At 37.4% G+C, this 17,089-nt stretch overlaps 1 protein-coding gene across 12 annotated transcripts in view; it reads left to right on the top strand.

Moving 5' to 3' along the window:
• LOC139939609 (uncharacterized) overlaps positions 1-15,554 on the top strand; it is a 52,380-nt gene extending 36,826 nt beyond the window's left edge. For 11 of the 12 annotated variants that reach the window (XM_071935642.1, XM_071935641.1, XM_071935640.1 and 8 more), the window contains 11 exons: positions 1,914-2,186; positions 2,789-2,983; positions 3,987-4,226; positions 4,658-4,723; positions 7,725-7,769; positions 8,437-8,724; positions 9,562-9,632; positions 9,997-10,107; positions 10,555-10,649; positions 11,832-11,901; positions 12,326-15,554. In XM_071935642.1, coding sequence (XP_071791743.1) covers positions 1,914-2,186; positions 2,789-2,983; positions 3,987-4,226; positions 4,658-4,723; positions 7,725-7,769; positions 8,437-8,724; positions 9,562-9,632; positions 9,997-10,107; positions 10,555-10,649; positions 11,832-11,901; positions 12,326-12,556 — 1,685 coding nt within the window. In that variant the 3' untranslated portion in view covers positions 12,557-15,554. The remainder of the gene's footprint in view (positions 1-1,913; positions 2,187-2,788; positions 2,984-3,986; positions 4,227-4,657; positions 4,724-7,724; positions 7,770-8,436; positions 8,725-9,561; positions 9,633-9,996; positions 10,108-10,554; positions 10,650-11,831; positions 11,902-12,325) is intronic. The other variant, XM_071935633.1, reaches the window with a different exon arrangement.
• The last annotated feature ends 1,535 nt before the right edge of the window (positions 15,555-17,089 follow it).

Below are 17,089 nucleotides of genomic sequence, written 5' to 3'. Positions count from 1 at the left end.
TTGAAATTGACTGGGAAAACCTAGACATGCATAATAGATGATTGCAGTTTTTTTGTTTATTGGTAATAGGGAATCTTGCACAAGTTGAACTATTTGTTATGGGAACTTAATTTATTTGTATTGAATTGACAGGGAAAACCTATAACACATGTGATAAGTGATATTTGCATTATTTTGTAGCATCATGAAATACATAATTTCATGAACCATTTTGTTTGTTTTATGTTTCATTTTTGTCGTGTTTTACTACTTGAATGTTATTCATCCTTCTGCTCGTTGTGTGTCTAATTCATTAACCGCTAATTATCATTTTAATCAACTAACATACATATTAATTATCATGCTTAATATCTCATGAGCTCATTCATGTTTTAGAACCAATATTTTGTTAAGAGTGAACTGCTTGACTGCAGTTTTTTAGGATTTTTATTTGCAGTTTCAGAAAAGAAATAACAAAGGAAGTAATTTTCAGCTTAAAATGGTCTTACAAGACTGTTATTTTTTTCCAAAAGCCTTCAGTATTCTTTCAATATCAACTAAATTTTGCTTTGTATTTACTTCACATCTCTATTAACTTTTACTTCTCTTTTGTTTTCACCTCAAAGCACAAAGAGGCTTCTCTGTGATTGTGATATGCGCTCAACAAAAATGGTGCATTGATGTTATTAAGACTCCACTCAATTGTTTATATGCTAAGTAAACAGCATCTAAACACCAGTCACAAGCAATGTATATGGCATGAGTTTTGGCCAATGTGTAAAATATGCAAGCTATTTTTGTGCTTAAGCAATTTTTGTGCTTAAGCAGCTCTATGAAAATGGGCCCTGGTGAGCAATAACTCTGGCATTTTGTAAAGTTAAGCTGCACTGATTGACTACAAATTGTATGTAAACCTTTCTCACAGAATTACTAAAACATCTGACAGTATTTTTGACCACATGAGGGCGCTCTCATTTTTCAATTCAATCAATGAGAGTTAATTTCCTTGTATGAACACAAGTAGATTACAGTTTAATCTTATGACTGCCTGTATGATGTTTTTCTTTTTTTTGCATCATATTGGTTCACAAACACCCTCATGTGGTCAAAAAATACTGCGATTTTAGATAAATTCAGTTGAGGTGTTTGAATGCACTTTCTTCACCTGGCATTTTTCTCTGCACCTACTTTCGTCTGTTGGTTAAGCTGTTTTGCGACAGAAAAACAAAATTAAGTGTTCAACATCTGAATATTTTTGTTTGCACTGCCTAGCAGTTTCAGCACTGACAATTTTGGGGAAAAATCACATGTTTTATGTTTATAACTGGGTCCAAATTGAACACACTTTTTAGGTCCGAAGCCCACTTGTAAAATTGTCTTTGATTAATAATAAATAGTAGCAGCATTTTAACGCCTTTTCCAGCTGTTGCAAAGCACTACAACAAAATGAATCAAAGAGGACACATTGATAATCAAGTTTTACTATGCTTTCGAAGTTGGAAATGAAAGTCACATTGGCTAATGAACTTTGAGTTCCAGGGTGTAGGAGCAGTGTATGAGAAACAATGCTCTCTAGCCCTCTTAGTTTGTTGAACCCGAATTTCATTAAGTTCAATTCAATTTAATGATGGTTTGTTAAAAACATGACAGACAGTTAAAAACTGAACTGCACACGTGAACAGAAATTATAAGTTAAACATTAACGCGTAGAAATTAAACATGAAATCAAAAACAAAATTATAGCATACAAAAGCATAACAAAAAGTTAAAAATTTAGATCCAAAAGACAATAATTGAAAAAAAAAGGAATAAGAAAATTTATTATTTAAAAAAGTAAACAATTTGCGAGAAGGTGCTATTAGCAAATTGCTCGGTGAGACACTTAAATTGTTGGTGCTTTTGAGTAATGATTTATCAATTTGTACTTCCAACAGTACCCCTGAAGCTTCACAAGCTAGAGAATCCTCCCTGTCCTCCGTCCATCCCTGATTGGGACATGCACAGCTTCTTGGCAGACTTTGAAGATGTTGGCGGGGATGTTGAGGATGATGTCGATTGTGGTCACGGCGACGCTGACGACGATGAAGATGGCCGTCTGAGGAGGAAGTACAAGGAGATTGCCATGGGTCCGCTGGAGAGCAGTAAAGTAGACCAGTCTGGCTACATGTACAATGACCATGTTGTGTTTCTGGAGCCTGTTGTCTTTGGTAGGTGATTGTCCCGAGGATAAAGCTTGGTTCATACTTCCTGCAAATTTTTACGTCACAAAAAATTCGCATTAGTAAGTGCTCAACTCCTGTGAAACATTCACTGCAAAAACAGCTATGTGATGTCAAAATTTGCTCTGCTTTTGTATTCGCAGCAAGTATGAACATTTGGACTTTACCTACATGTATAAGACATTCTTTCTTTACACAGCTAGCGCAGAAATTTGACGCTTGCACAGTAAACTGATGATTGTGATTGCAAGTGCAGAACTCAGAAGTTCGCAGAGCTCTGAAATTGGGCCCAATATTGATTTGTTTCCCATCAAGGGAACTCAGCAAACTCCCATAGGGGGATATAAACACCAAGCTGGCCATAGCCAATCTCTCTCACAAACATTGGTCGTCTACGATTATGAATTACACATAATCAAGAAATTGTGATTCACTAACTAGATGACAATACTTATTCTAGTCACTGTGAAATCAGCAGTTAGCCGGGGTATCGAACCCACAACCTTGTGATTGCAAGTCCTGCAGTCTAACCACTTGACCTCTATGACTTATGTGCATTGATCAATCCATACATTTCTTACTACCCTCAGAGAGTTGTGAACCCATAGAGGACATGTCTAAATTAATGGAGGCTATAACAGTGCCCGGGTGCCTACGCACATTGGTGGATCCCTACCCTTTAGAAGAGCCTTTAAGACCAGACGTTGCAGACGTGGATAGAGTTGCTGTCCAACAATCAACTATATGCAAGAGACCAAGCCTGCCCACTCCACCTCCTCCTAAAGGTTTGTCAATTTATATTTTGTTTTAACCCTCTATGTTTGAGTCGTGCCTGCCTTTAACCTCTGTGGGTCCAGGTTTCAGTCCCTAAGTTGCATGTTCCTGCATGACTGTCTGGGTTCCCCCTCCCTATAAACTATGAAATATAGAGTTAATTATTGATAAGATCGATACAATCGAGGAGATCGAACAAGAAAGTGTAGATTCAAGAGTCAAAAGTACAAGCCAAAAGCGAGTACATTGCAGTCAGGAATCTCACTTTAGAGTCTATTCTCTGACTTTTCTCTGACTACTTCCCCAAAGCCAGAAAGAAATTGTTGTTAATCTAGGGTGCTTTAAACATTTTTATACAAAATTGCTTAATTTTTGTACTTTGTAAAACGACATTTGGTCAAACTTATCTTGCAAAACTTGAATGCATACCTACATGTATCCTTGTAACATTATCAAGTTCAATGTTTTGAACAGTTTTACAGTTTGTGTTGTACTTATATTAAGTGAATATTTTAACTGGAAATGTTCCTGTAAATTAAAAAAGAACATGATTTCAAGCTGTGTTTGATGTACTCATGTTTCCAATTCATTTTTGTTTGTAACAATTATCAACAGTTGAGTGTAGCTTCATAACAAATCAACAGTTGAGCATAGATAAAAAAAATAAATAATCCACACTTTTACCAATACAATGTACACAGAAATAGTTTAAAACTTTTGGAATTGAATTTAATCACACAGAAGAAATTAGGTGCTTGGCTACATATGGACATTTTATGTTATTAATCCTAGCATTGTCCTGCACTTACTACATCTCTGTTTTAGAAATTGCAAATAATAATCCTAGAAACAATGACTACAATTGTTCTAAGGTGACATCCCAAGCTTTCTTAGTGTCACAATTTCTGAAAAAATGAGCCAATTTAATTAGCCCTGGACTCTGTTTTGAATTAATCAGTGAAGCAGTTCACCTAAACAGATTTACATTCATTCCGTTCCATTATTTACTGACAGTGCCCACCCCTACTCCCACTCCACCACCACCCAAAGAGCCCACACCGCCTCCACCTAAGACACCCACCCCTCCCCCCATCGAAATGCCCAAGAAGAAGCCCGGCAAGCCCAAGAGACCCCCAAAGAAGGAGAAGATGAAGGTGCAAAAAAAGGTCCGAACCCCAGTGAAGGAGCCCACACCAGTACCAGAACCCCCTCCTGTTGTCCTGCCACCTACACCCCCACCTGCAACTCCACCTGGTAAGTCTAAGTTGCAGTTACACAAAATATGTGCAGGGATGTGATTTCTCCATTTTTTTCATCAGAAATCCAGGTTTTTTTTGTAACTCCACAAAAATACAAAGGCAAACAACATCAAAATAAACCACTGCCAGCTTTTTGTTTTTATGGGCAGAAACAGCCTCAGCTTTTGTCAATTTTCGTTCGCAAGCTTACCATTATAAAAGAGCACCTTTTGCTCAATTCTGATTATGCAATATAATTGCAATTTGGAAATGTGATAAAAAGCAACACTTTTTTTAATCAAAAATTTAACTGAAACAATTTTTTGTTGCACAGAATCAGTCACTCATTTTTTGCACTTGCTAAATAAATACAGCACTAAAATACATCATTGAAATAAATTTGTCAAAATAATCCCCTTTTTCCTGCTGCGGATGATCACTCATCAGAACCAGAGGTGATTAAAGCACCGACCCCAGAACCAATCCAACCAATCCGACCCAAACGGGTTATCGGTAAGTCAGCTGACCTTTGACCCTAAGCATGACCTTTGGTGTTATAACCCATAGCATGACCACCCGGTTGCAGTTAACCTTACAGTTGTATCAGCACGACTATCATTTTAATTATTGATGTGTTGTCTATAGTTTTGGATTCTGCTATTAAAGAGACATGTTGCCTTGGATCGGTGAAGTTGGTCTGTGAAAAGCATTTTAAACCATTCGTGATTGAATGCATATGGTTAGAAAGATGTTTTAAAAGTAGAATATAATGGTCAACACAACTAGGCTTCGAAATTGCGCGGTTTCCTTTTACTTTGCGAACTAACACAGTCGCCCATTTTATGGAGTCAAAAAATTGGCTCCACAATAAGGAAAACATGCATTTTTGAGGCATATTTGTTTGGATCATTATATAACAACCGATTTCAAACGCTTTTCATAGACCAACTCAACCGATCCAAGGCAGCGTGTCACTTTAATGTGAGATTTATGGGAACACTAGATGGCAGAAAACTTACGTAAATCCGTTGCTCTCAGAAATATGCTCAGAATTATACCTAAGTGACATAAATTGACCAGGACCTAAGTTCATAAAGCTGGTTAGCAGAAAATGCTGTTTAGCAGAAAATACTGCATAGCTAAAAATGAGTTAACCCAAGTGGAAACAAATGTAAACTTAATAGAATTTCGGCTGGTAACATTTTTCTGCTTAGCAATTTGTGTCTGTGCTTAGCAAGTTTTTGCTCTTGCAGGGCTAATGAAATTGGGCCCTGGTACATGTATATCTGCTGCCACTAAGTGCCAAAGTATCCCATTAACTCCTGTTTGTATTACCCATAGTTCAATATTGATTGCATAAAAAACACATTTTTACAAAACAGCTCAGAACAGGTTAACAGGTGATTAACCTCAATTCAAGTTACTGCCAATCAAAACCACTGATATTATCTAACCTTCAGAAGGGTTTAATGCCCTCAATGATTTGAGCTCGCCTCAGAATTACATGTGGCGTGTCATGGCCCAGCGGTTAAGATCACCGGATGCACCGGATTCGAGCTCTGGTGTTTGATCACAGCAGAGTGTGGGTTCGAGTCCCGGTTGTGACACTTGTGTACTTAAGCAAGACTCTTGAAACCATGATTGCTTTGTAAAGTTGGGAAGGTAGTGCTTTCTGCTCTACCAGTCAAGCTTCTGATGGATGAAACCCAAGCCTACATCCGCATGGACTGTAAAGGGGTAACCCTGTTTCAGCCCAAGGAGTAGGTGGCAACGGCCCCTATAAAAAAAGCTGATTGTAGCCCACACCTTGAAGTGGCCTTCAGGCCTTGTGAATTAGTCGACTTGCCGTGCCTTGCCTGATCATGACCCCATGCACAATGCCTAGCACACTTTCACGCGCCTCTATCCTGTCCGCCATATTTTTCGGAGTCAAAATCATGGTTGGGATGAAATTGTTTGCACTTTGATCTAATAATTTATGTATTACTCATTTTTGTCATCATGTAAGTAATCATTAAACCTAAGAGCCATTGATTAATGAATTAATTAAACAAATAATAAAGCTAATTAACTACACCAAAAGCAGTCCTCAAGTTGACCTTGCAATGACCAAACCAATCGGCGACTGCGTTTTAGGATGGTGGTGTGCCTGAGCTTGAGCTAAGACTCTGGCTTCAGAGAGTTAATAGATTATACATGTATATGTTTTTAAAACTGAACTACTTTGTGGGCATTAAATTTATAACAAAAACGTAGGGTCCAGTTGTTTAGAGTATTAGTGCTTAACAAATGTTTGTTAAGGGTGTTTTGCATAATCCTAACTCGTTATCATCCTTATTGAAGGACTTGATAAAGTAACTAAGATTCTGCTTGAGCATTAATAGCAACCAGAAGAGACCCTAGGGGCCAATTTCATAAAAGCCTCTAAGCAGAAGTTTTCTGCTTACTGAAGGACGGCCTTTATTGGTACAATTTCTGTTTCATGAGGACAGCTTACCGTATGCAAACTATTTCTTGTAGCGAATGTGTGGGCTCACAATAGATTTGCATTGTTGCGTTACAAGAACCACTGGCATGGAAAGTTACTTGCTTTGCTTATGGTAAGCAGGGGTTGAAGAAGAAACTTTGCTCAGAGCCGCTCCAAAAGCAGGAAAGGTTTGCATCCAAACCACTGGCTTTATGAGATTAGTCCCTGAACGTCATGCTATGTATGTATTTGATGCATGGATTGTAAACTGATGTTGTATTGAAATATGTCTGCCTTGCTTTGCAGTGTTTTTTGGGTTTAAATTTGTAGTAGACCTTTATCATGCTAAAGCCATTTGGGTCGTATGATGCTCAACTAGTTATGGTTATGGTCACAGCTTGAGAAGGGTCTAAGGCCATGTTTGAATTGGTGGCTACAGCTACGGCTATGGCTGGTTCACCGCATCATCATGCGTTGAAGTATGGGATATCCTTAGCAACAGTCATAGCTGTAGCTGTAGCTGTAGCCGCCAATTCAGATACGGCTTAAAGGAACATTACAGAATTGGTTTTGCTAGCAAAAAAGTTGCTGGCAGTATAAGCATTTAATGTAATACACCATATACATACATTGACTAACTTGTAGAAGTTCGAGATCGATCGGCCATCTGGGTCACGAGAGAATAGTGAAAAACCGATTACAAATTTTGTTATTGCATCGATGCCAAAATAAAAATGAATAAAACGTTCACTGAACGATAAACTCCAAACTAGATTATTTATTTCTCATCAAATATGAAATTTCAGACAGCAATATTTCAAGGGATGTTTTCTACTACCAACATCATTAGACCGTGTAATTTTTATGTAAGTTTATCTGTGATCTTCACGATTTTTGTTTCTTACCAATTCTGTAACGTTCCTTTAAATATACAAGAATGAAGCACGTTGAATAGAGGTTTTTTCACCCACAGTTTGCACATCATTTTCTAAGTAGTATAGTTATGAACTGTCTAGTGACTGTCATTTTTTTTCATCAACTTTTCAGAGCTACCACCCCTTCCAGTTGTCTCAGTACTGGAGCCCGAAGAATGTAAGAAAGTGTTTACTTAAAATAGCCATCTTGCAGAGCTGCCAACTCTTTCATGTTCTGATGAACAAATTGGAAAAACTCCCTTCATGGATACTTTTCCCCTTTTATGTTGAATGTAATTCTAAATATCTCCCTGATTGATGTACAAAATCTCCCTGAATGTAAGATGCATATGGCAGCTCTGATCTTGACCCGTTGGAGGATCTACAGCAGAGTATACTGTTTGAAATGTCAAGACCACAGCGGCTCTTTCCAGTACCAACACTCCGTCAAAAGAGATATTATACATGGTTATACGTGCAAGTTTACTATTTAGTATTTATACCAAGCCTAAACAAACTTCTCAAAGAAAAATAACAAATTTTTAAGTAATTGTTTGTTATATTTGCAAGTTTTTATACTAGAAGAGAAAAATTAAAACCCAGACCAGGATCAAACCCGGGTTCCACCCATTACATGCATACTTCACAAGAAAAAAAAGTAACTTGTAACAATTTTTATAAAATTTATTTGACTCAAATTAAATCCTTATAATGGCAGTGGGCTCAACTCCCATTGTATTATTTCATTAGAAAAGATCAATTTAAACCAACAAAATTAAAACCTGAATAATATCTCTGAATGAAATGGAGTTGAAATTTCAAATTTTGTTGTAATTTCCCCTCAGCTGAATCTGAGATAAGTGAAGCTCCTCCTGCAGACTCCCCGGAGCCAGACCAAGCAACCCCAGAGCCTGCCGAATCCACCCCGCCTTCCAGCCCCATTCCAGCCTCTCCTTCCTTGCCCCCTTTGCGGAGGTCGCCCATCGAGAAAGACATGTCTTATGCCCTGGAGCTTGAGAGACAGAGACTTGCTGATGAGAGGCAGAGGAAAGCTCTCTTGATGTATGAGAAGTTGAGAAGCAGACAGCCGATACCTGTGGCCAAACTAGAACAGGCGGACAGCTTCAAGGAATGTAAGTCAAGAGATTCTGAAATATAAGCCAAAAGCAATCTTTGCAGATCTCGCATGCGCTGGCTGTTCCAGATTGCAATAACTTTTATTGCGTTCGTGTAACTTGAATTGTTTTTCTCAGGTTTTCATTGTTACTATATATAAACAAAATAAATGGGAGTTTTAAAACTGGGCTCCTTTGAAAATTTTGAAAATAAGTATTCTCACTGACTGAAAGGTTTCCTAAGGTACGTAAGAAATGTAAAAAATAATATGCCTGTTGAAATTGGACGAGGATCTGTGATAAGTGACTGGATTGCGGTAACACCATGTGTATATCTCTTTTGAGAGTGTCGGTCCGTAAAAGAACCATTTGTTTACGTCCCAATGTTACGATCAGAGCATACTGATTGAAAAGTTGAGTTGTCAACCATAAGTTCTTCTCTGAACCGACACTCAGAACCAACTCAAAAGAGATTTACAAATAGTGCTTCTGCAAACCTAACCTGCATACTCCCACATGGAAATTTTGATTCAACTGAGGATCTGTGTGTGAGTTAAAGAATCAAATATTGAATGCATTTGGTTCATGTAGTGTGGCAGAATATAATGAAATCTGGTTTGAAATGCACTTATTTGTACATAATTGTGGGTTAGCCCACACCGGTTGGCTGACTGCGCAACAGGTGGCAGAGCTGTGTGTCAAATGACTTGCAAGTTGATGCAAGGGAGAGCCATATAGAGCAAGCATGTCAACCAAGAACAGACTGGACAATGGCCTTAAAACCGACATGATGGTGCACAATATTGCCATCATTTGTATTTGTAATCACCTGCGTCCTTGTCTCGTTTTTTACAGATGGATGGTTAGCTCAATTTTGTATCCTTAAACCAGACAAGTTAAAGATGTACAGACTTGCATTTGATACGGTGAGTAGACTTCCAACTCTTGGACCCGGTTCGAATTACGTCGTGGCACTATGTGAATTGTATTTTCAGTTCCTACCTGACTACGTGGGTTGTCCCTGGAATAAATATTTCGGGTTTTTCTCCCACATCTGAAACTGAAACTTTCTTCCTTGTCTTCTCCCCATTTGGGAGTACAGTGATTAAGTTTGCTTTTCTGAGAGTCATTGGCTTCATCACCAGAATAAATGACTTACACAATGAAGTAGTAAAAGAGTCCTGAAAGAACTGATGTTGGTCACTATAGCATAATAAAAAGCGTCTGGCATGGGGTTTAACCAAAAATATTTTTTTAGAATTGAGGTTTTAACTGATTTTCTGTTGACAGGTTGATGAGGATGGGGATGGGTTGCTATCATGCTTTGATACACTCATCGCTCTAAAAGGAATAACTGGAACTCAAAACTTAACTGAAAAAGAAGAAGAATACATCTGTAGGGTAAGTGTTTTTTACTAGTTTTGTTTTAATAGATGTTAGTTTTGCTTTAGGCATACAAAATAAAATTAGTTTTAACCCTAACATTGATGCGTTTTTACCACTGCATGTTCTTTGAAAAAATCCACAGGGATTAGAACTCACGATTTTGTCCTTGCTAGAGCAGATTTTTTTTTAATTGTTACTATTATTATTGGTTATTAAAACACATTCAAACACAGAAATGTTAAAAATTACAAGATGTCTTACCACAAAACAACCATGCCAAGCCGATGCTAGAGACAGTTCCAATCCATGTTTTAGCAGTAGGTACTGACTAATGACTTAATAGATGTTAGTTTTGTTTCAATCTGGTTTTGGTAATCAGTGGAGCTAGTTTGTGTGAAGTGGTGTGGCCTCTAGTGGATTAACGTCACCCTTGCGAACAATATGGTTGTTTTTGTTTTGTAGATTCTTGAGATTGCGAATTACAACATACTGGAGGGCTCAGACTTCAGAGTCTTCTCATTGATGGCTGCTTTGTCCCAGAAACTCGCATCCATTGAGTAAGTATTGTATACAAGTATTGAAAAATGCACTACAATTATTAAAATTGTAGAGAGCACAAGAGCGCCCTCAGTGTTCAACGGTCGAATTCATTGTAAAAAGTTTACTTTGGGGTCGTCACATGGAGATAATTCTCTTTTTCCATTGTAGCTTTATATACATGAGAGAGCACCGTTAGTTCTCCCTGTACATGTATTTCGCTATATTTTGTAGGGATCATGGCTCTGGCCATGCTCCAAAATCATATGGGAGCAGTAGGGTCATTTGATATATCTGTGAGTATTGTTTCATATTTAAAGGCAGTGGTAATTACTCAAAATAATTGTAAGCATAAAACCTTTCTTGGTGACGAGCAATGGGGGAGGTTGAGTGTTTAAAACATTGTGAGAAATGGCTCCCTCTGAAGTGCCATAGTTTTTGAGAAAGAAGTAGTTTTCCATGAATTTGATTTCAAGACCTCAGATTTATAACTTGAGGTCTCGAAATCAACCATCTAAACACAAACAACTTCTTGTGACAAAGGTTATTTTTCATTCATTATTATCTTGCAACTTCGATGACCGATTGAGCTCAAATTTTCACAGGTACCAACTGTGCAGGCTAGTCTTTGACAATTACCGATAGTGTCCACTGCCTTTAAAAATCATTTATACCCGAAATATTGTGAGCTGTAGCGCTCTATATTTGGATGGAATTGTTGTTAACTATGTGTAATGCCACTCAGGGTCTCATGTGTGCTGACCTTATGATACTATTAATGTTGCGACTTTTTGTGTACATTGTATTTTGTGTATTTTGTATTGGAGTATATTAAAAATCGGTACCTGTACACAAGAGATTATTTTAGACTTTTTAGGCTTTTGCATTTTTTTTTTTTTTTTTTTTGGCGATTACTTGTCTTTTTTAATTAGAGGACCGGCTTCCTTCCCATGTCTCTACATTATTATTTACCATTACCAAGAAGTGCCGCTGATTTTGACAGGGGCTTCATGTTTCTGATCGTTGTCCTAAATGCTTCTTTCTAAGATTCAGTTTGCATTTGGTTCAAACTGTTGTCTCTTTCAAAAAATCAAATTTTAATCCTGATATTATTTTGTACGTAAACTGTTTTTTAATTCAACCTGTGCCAGCTACAATGACCAGTTTTTATTAATAAACAATAACTTTGGTTTCTTTCATAGCAAATGGGTTCGAAATCTCATTAAGAAGTTTGATCTTCAGATGTTGGACTGGAAGATGTATCGCGCCAAGGTGAGTTATTTAATTAAAACCCTTGTCGACATCAGGGAATCCATGCACATGCTGACACTCCCTTTCCAACAATTTCAACCATCTGATAAGATGCAACCGTCTCTATATTCTTATGAATTTACACAAAGCTAACTTGCAAAAGACTTGTTGACTCCTAGGGTGTGTCAGTTATGACAGAAATGACACATTATAAATGTTTATAGTTTCACTCCTAAATATTATAAAAGAAAGCTCTCTAGAACAGTTTAAGTGTTCTTTGAAGGCGCATCTTTTTTGTGTAAGAATTTATATCTTTCATTGTATGCATTTTGTGTGTCTTTATATGTTCGTCGTAATTTTTGTCCTGGTTCTCCAAAAAAATGCTTTTGAGACTTCACTGTAATTTTGCGCTATATGAAAACTGTTAACTATTATTATTTCCCAGGAGCTGTTCGAGTGGTGTGTGGATGAATCAACCAATCGTATCTCTGTTCCCCGCCTCCTGATTGAACTGAGAGCAGGAGGAATCAGTGATGAACATCTGGAGGAAGTCAAGGAGAAGTTTGGAAAGCACGGGATGCTGGACCTTCTGGACTTCTTGGCGTATCTTCCACTGTTTATTATGTCGCACGAGGCGGTGGTGTTTAATCCCTTGAACAATATCAGAGATAAATGATCACACTCTGTGTCATTCTTTGAGGTCGTCGGGGGATGTTTTTGGCTGTGACTGCACTTAGATGAGTTCACATTGGAGTGGCATCAATTTCTCAATGAGCAAACTTCCTGAAACCGCTCCGTTGATCCAAGTTGCTTGAGAGGAGCCTGATGATACACACACCACACATTACAATCCATCATGCGGCCAGCTAGTCTCTAACCCTGTATCTTCTTTCAGCGTTTTCACCATGTTCTTGATTGGCATCCCTCTGGTTGTTGAAGGGTTTGCCAGACAGTCATCCTACAGATTCTTGCATAAAGCACCAAGAAAATAAATTAACCATGAACTGTCCAAGCCGTTGCCAAAATCATTACAGGCTGATGAAATCTTAAGAATGGATGGACGAAGAGATAAGAGACAGTGTGAAAGAATGCGGTATGGACACATCATGACCCTGTGAACCTTGGTGCTGAGATTGAAGCCTCTTGAAGACGATCAGATTATATACTGATTGGAGCGTTGAGTTGTCAACCACCGTTTCTTTTTAGAACCCAAACCAACACTACTCAAAAGAGACTTCCACATGGTGTTACGGCAAACCTCATTTATACTAACTAAGAATGACACATGGGATCCAGTGGGAGGAGGTCAGGGGTTGAAGTCTGAAACCCAAACACCCTTACTCCTTTTCAATGCTTTCTTTGAGGAGTGGTTTACCCTAAAACATGTTCAAGAACTATGAAATTTACCATGCAAGTTTTTGCCAATTGAACAATGAGTTTGAAGCATCTGTATTATGAATGTAAATTGATGTATAATAATGATGTAAATGATACTTTATAGTGTACAGCATCAATTCTAAGAAATTCAGAAAGTATATTTCGCAAATTTTGTAAATTCCTGAGATTTGTTTCTGGATTGGTGGAGAGTTGTGGCCATATTAATGTTTTAAACTTACAAGTTAACCTAATCTCTGTTCAAACATAAAGAATTTAAAAGAAAACGGGACTTTTATTAAGGAGAAATATAAAGTGTAGAATGAAACTAATTGTGTGTTATTTTAATTTTATCATACTTAGAATGAGCATCAGAAAGTGGGGGAGGGTTGACTTGTTCTTGGGCCTGGAATTACACTAAGGACATTTTTATAAATTTGTTTAGGCGAGCTTGCCAAAAACAAGCCTAAAAGCCACTTCCTACAAGAGGGAAAATGTTAAAGAATAATCAAACTCAGGGGAGCTGAAGTTAGGAATTGATACTCTTCTTAAACAGTCTAGATTGTAGGATGAAGGAAAGAAGTTCCAAAGAGATGCAGTGTTGTAATGTTGTAATGGCCTTTGTTGCTTCAAAACTTTCACAAAGACTTGCTCAGCTTGTCTGATAGATGTGCCCTTTGCAAAATGAAAATGCCTTCCCCCTCAAAAATGAAAGTCCAGAAGCCCATGTTTATGACCAGAAATGTTGTTGATTAGTTTTTTAATCCAAGCCAGTTTCTATAAGGGGATCTTTGCTAACAATAGAGTGTTCATCAAATTGACAAATGCCTCTCACACACGATTTTATGTGCCAAATTTGGCTTTGCATTATTCTGCAAATACAAGTTTTATGTAGTATTTATTAAAATATTCAGCTTGTGAAGCACTGGAGTTTTTTACAAAGTTTGGCCAAAGTTGGGGGAAATCAAAAGACAAAGATCTATGTGTGAGTTATACAAACAAAAACAATATTGAATGCAATTCATTCCTATCGCAGAATATAACCATCATCATGTTGAGCTTGCTCTTGCTCGGCTCAAAGAATATAAGCACTACCGAAGTCTTCTATTTTTATTATACCAAACTTTGTCTTGTGAAAAAGAATATTCTAGATTAAAATAAAATGTTGTAATACTTTTTTCTCTCTTCTGACTGTACTATACACAGACTTGTTTTGGGGTATAGGTGAGGATTTAAAATTTGAGACTCCAACAAGTTCTTCACACATTAAAGGGGGTTTTTTGCTTAGTTGAAGAACATTTACTTGTAACACTGTTGTATGTGTGTACAAAAATGTCACAAAAGAGCATTGTCTTACTTCAGTCACAATCTGTACACAGTTCAATGGAAGAAGACAATAAATTACTTTTGACACTGCTCTAGATGCAAAGGTCGTGGGTTCAAATCCCACCCGAGTAATATGCCTTTGTTTTTTGTATACAGTGCCAACACAACGGTGTACATGGCTAAAACCAAAATGAATATACTTTTATAGGGTTACCATTTTTTCCGGGAAGGGGGCAAAACTCAAAACTGGTTTAGCTTTTACATTGTTTCTAACACTATTTGATTTGTGTTGGTGGTAGCATGACATACGAATGTAGAATTTCTCATTGTGACTGGTGTCTTGCCTGTCAGAAAATGCCATGTCTACATTACTAATTGATTTAAAACACCGAGTGTGAAAAGTTGGCAAGATTTTCTACTAAATGTGATCGAAATGGTTACACCACAAGTCTATAGAACCACAACATACTATGACTTTTCAGAGGTATGCATAATACCTCAAAAATAACATTTTGTGAACATGATCTTTGCCTCTTTAGTTTCACTTTGGTGCCCCATATAAAATGGTCCACCAGATTGTTTAATCATAGAGCAAGGCTCTTCCTTGCATTATGGTTTAATAAAGTGCCCTTTATTTGTATATTTAATTAACATGTTCTTTACTTTACATTTAAGCTTGCAAAGCACTTTTCTTTATATTCAAGGTTTCATATACATTGAAGTTTTATGAAATCATTATGAGACAATGGCCAATATTTAACACGCTGCCACATTCACATATGTAGTTTATAGAAGCACATAATATGAAGCAATATGACGTCAATAATGTGCCATTGCATCATTATTGTAAGCTTTTTAAAAATACTGCTGATGAAAGGTTTTATTTATAATGGGTTGTTTTATACTACAGTTTTCTTATGTCACATTCTGCAATATGTAAATATAAAAGCAATTTGGAAAAGTAAAGTACATACCGAAACATAAAAATAATTTGTTATATTTCCATGCCTCGCTTTGTTTTTGGTTATTTTAGCGTCTTTAGTTACACAATTAACTTACTTACCGATAATAATTGATGGCGCAGTCCCATTCAGTGACGCTCCAACACTGTTGACTTGAGATTAACACAAAACTGTAAAAAAAAAATATAACAAAATGCAAGTTTTCTTGGTAGGGTGTGGGTATTATTCGTAGTGTTGTCGGGTCGACAGGAGTAGTTGACGACCACAAAGAAGACAAGACGAACCGGTTGACAACGTGTCAACAAATCGGTAGTTTACCTGGGACATGTCTGTAGCTTTTGTTCTGCCAAACTTGATAAACGTCCAAATTTCGTACACCCTCATATTATAAAAGGCTTCGTCCAGTACATTCAAATATTAAGACCACTTTTAACTAAAGACAGTTCAACTACTTTTGATATAATCCATAGTTTTATCCAAGAACCCTGCCCTCGAATCCGCTCCAACGCGCAATTGTGGCTCAGTGAGTTTTGCGCACTATAATAATTTAGTTCAGAAATATGAAAAATTCATTTGTGTATGCCTTTTCTAACTTTCTATGGATGCTATAAGAATCCTGAATAGATGTGGGTGTTATTTTTTTACCATACAAAAACTGTATAGTGACAGCAACCTCCAAGACCCGCACTTATGGACTAACTAGCTTTATTTTCCTAACCCCAGGCTAAATTGGGCGCCAAAGTCTTCGGTTCCACTTTGAGGTGTTGAAAGATGCCCCAGTACAGGATAAACTGAAATAGCATGGCCAGTGGATTTTTCAAATATTTTTTTGTTCAGGGATACCAGGTTTTTTTTCTTTCTATGGCAGAACTTCTGGCTTTTTAACATTCTTCCTAAAGAAATCCACCGCTTTGTCTTTGTCAGGCTGGAAAAACGCAGCAAATACGCAGCAGCCTCAAACAATAATTGATTGTTAATTCACAGTTATTGCCAGGCTAGTTCTTTACACTGTTTAAAAACAGTGTAAAGAACTAGCCTGGCAATAACTGTGAATTGAAACCCTTAGATGCAGGTGATGAGGACAAAATAGTTGGATGAGAAACTTGACACTTCGGGTTTGAGAGATACCTGTCTACTTACTAATGGAAATAATAATCAGTTGTTGTTTCTATTTTGTCACGGTGTGACCGGGAGCCATTTTCTGTGGATTTTTTCCCCAAATGTGGCAGATGAAAAAACGATTTTTGACACACATACATTACAGATACCAGCGGTCGTGGGGCCCCGCATAGGTTGACTTGAGAAATTATCCTTCACTCTATCAACGAAAAGCTGCTCATGAGAGACATTTGCTCACACATGTTGTTGTTTTTTTGTTTTCCTTTAAGACCCGAATGCAAATTCAAACCGCACAGCCGCCACTTTCCAAAATGCTCCATCTCAGGTGGTCTGGACCCTAAAGATAAATCAATCCTCCACAACCAAAATCATCCAAACGCACCTGGCACCTCCCGGCCCGTTGCAGCTTATGTTCCAACTCAGGACTT

The sequence above is a fragment of the Asterias amurensis genome, chromosome 7 (assembly GCF_032118995.1).
Source record: "Asterias amurensis chromosome 7, ASM3211899v1".
Lineage (NCBI taxonomy): Eukaryota > Metazoa > Echinodermata > Asteroidea > Forcipulatida > Asteriidae > Asterias > Asterias amurensis.
The sequence above is the reverse complement of the archived record's forward strand: the minus strand, read 5'-3'. Positions and strand labels throughout refer to the sequence as shown.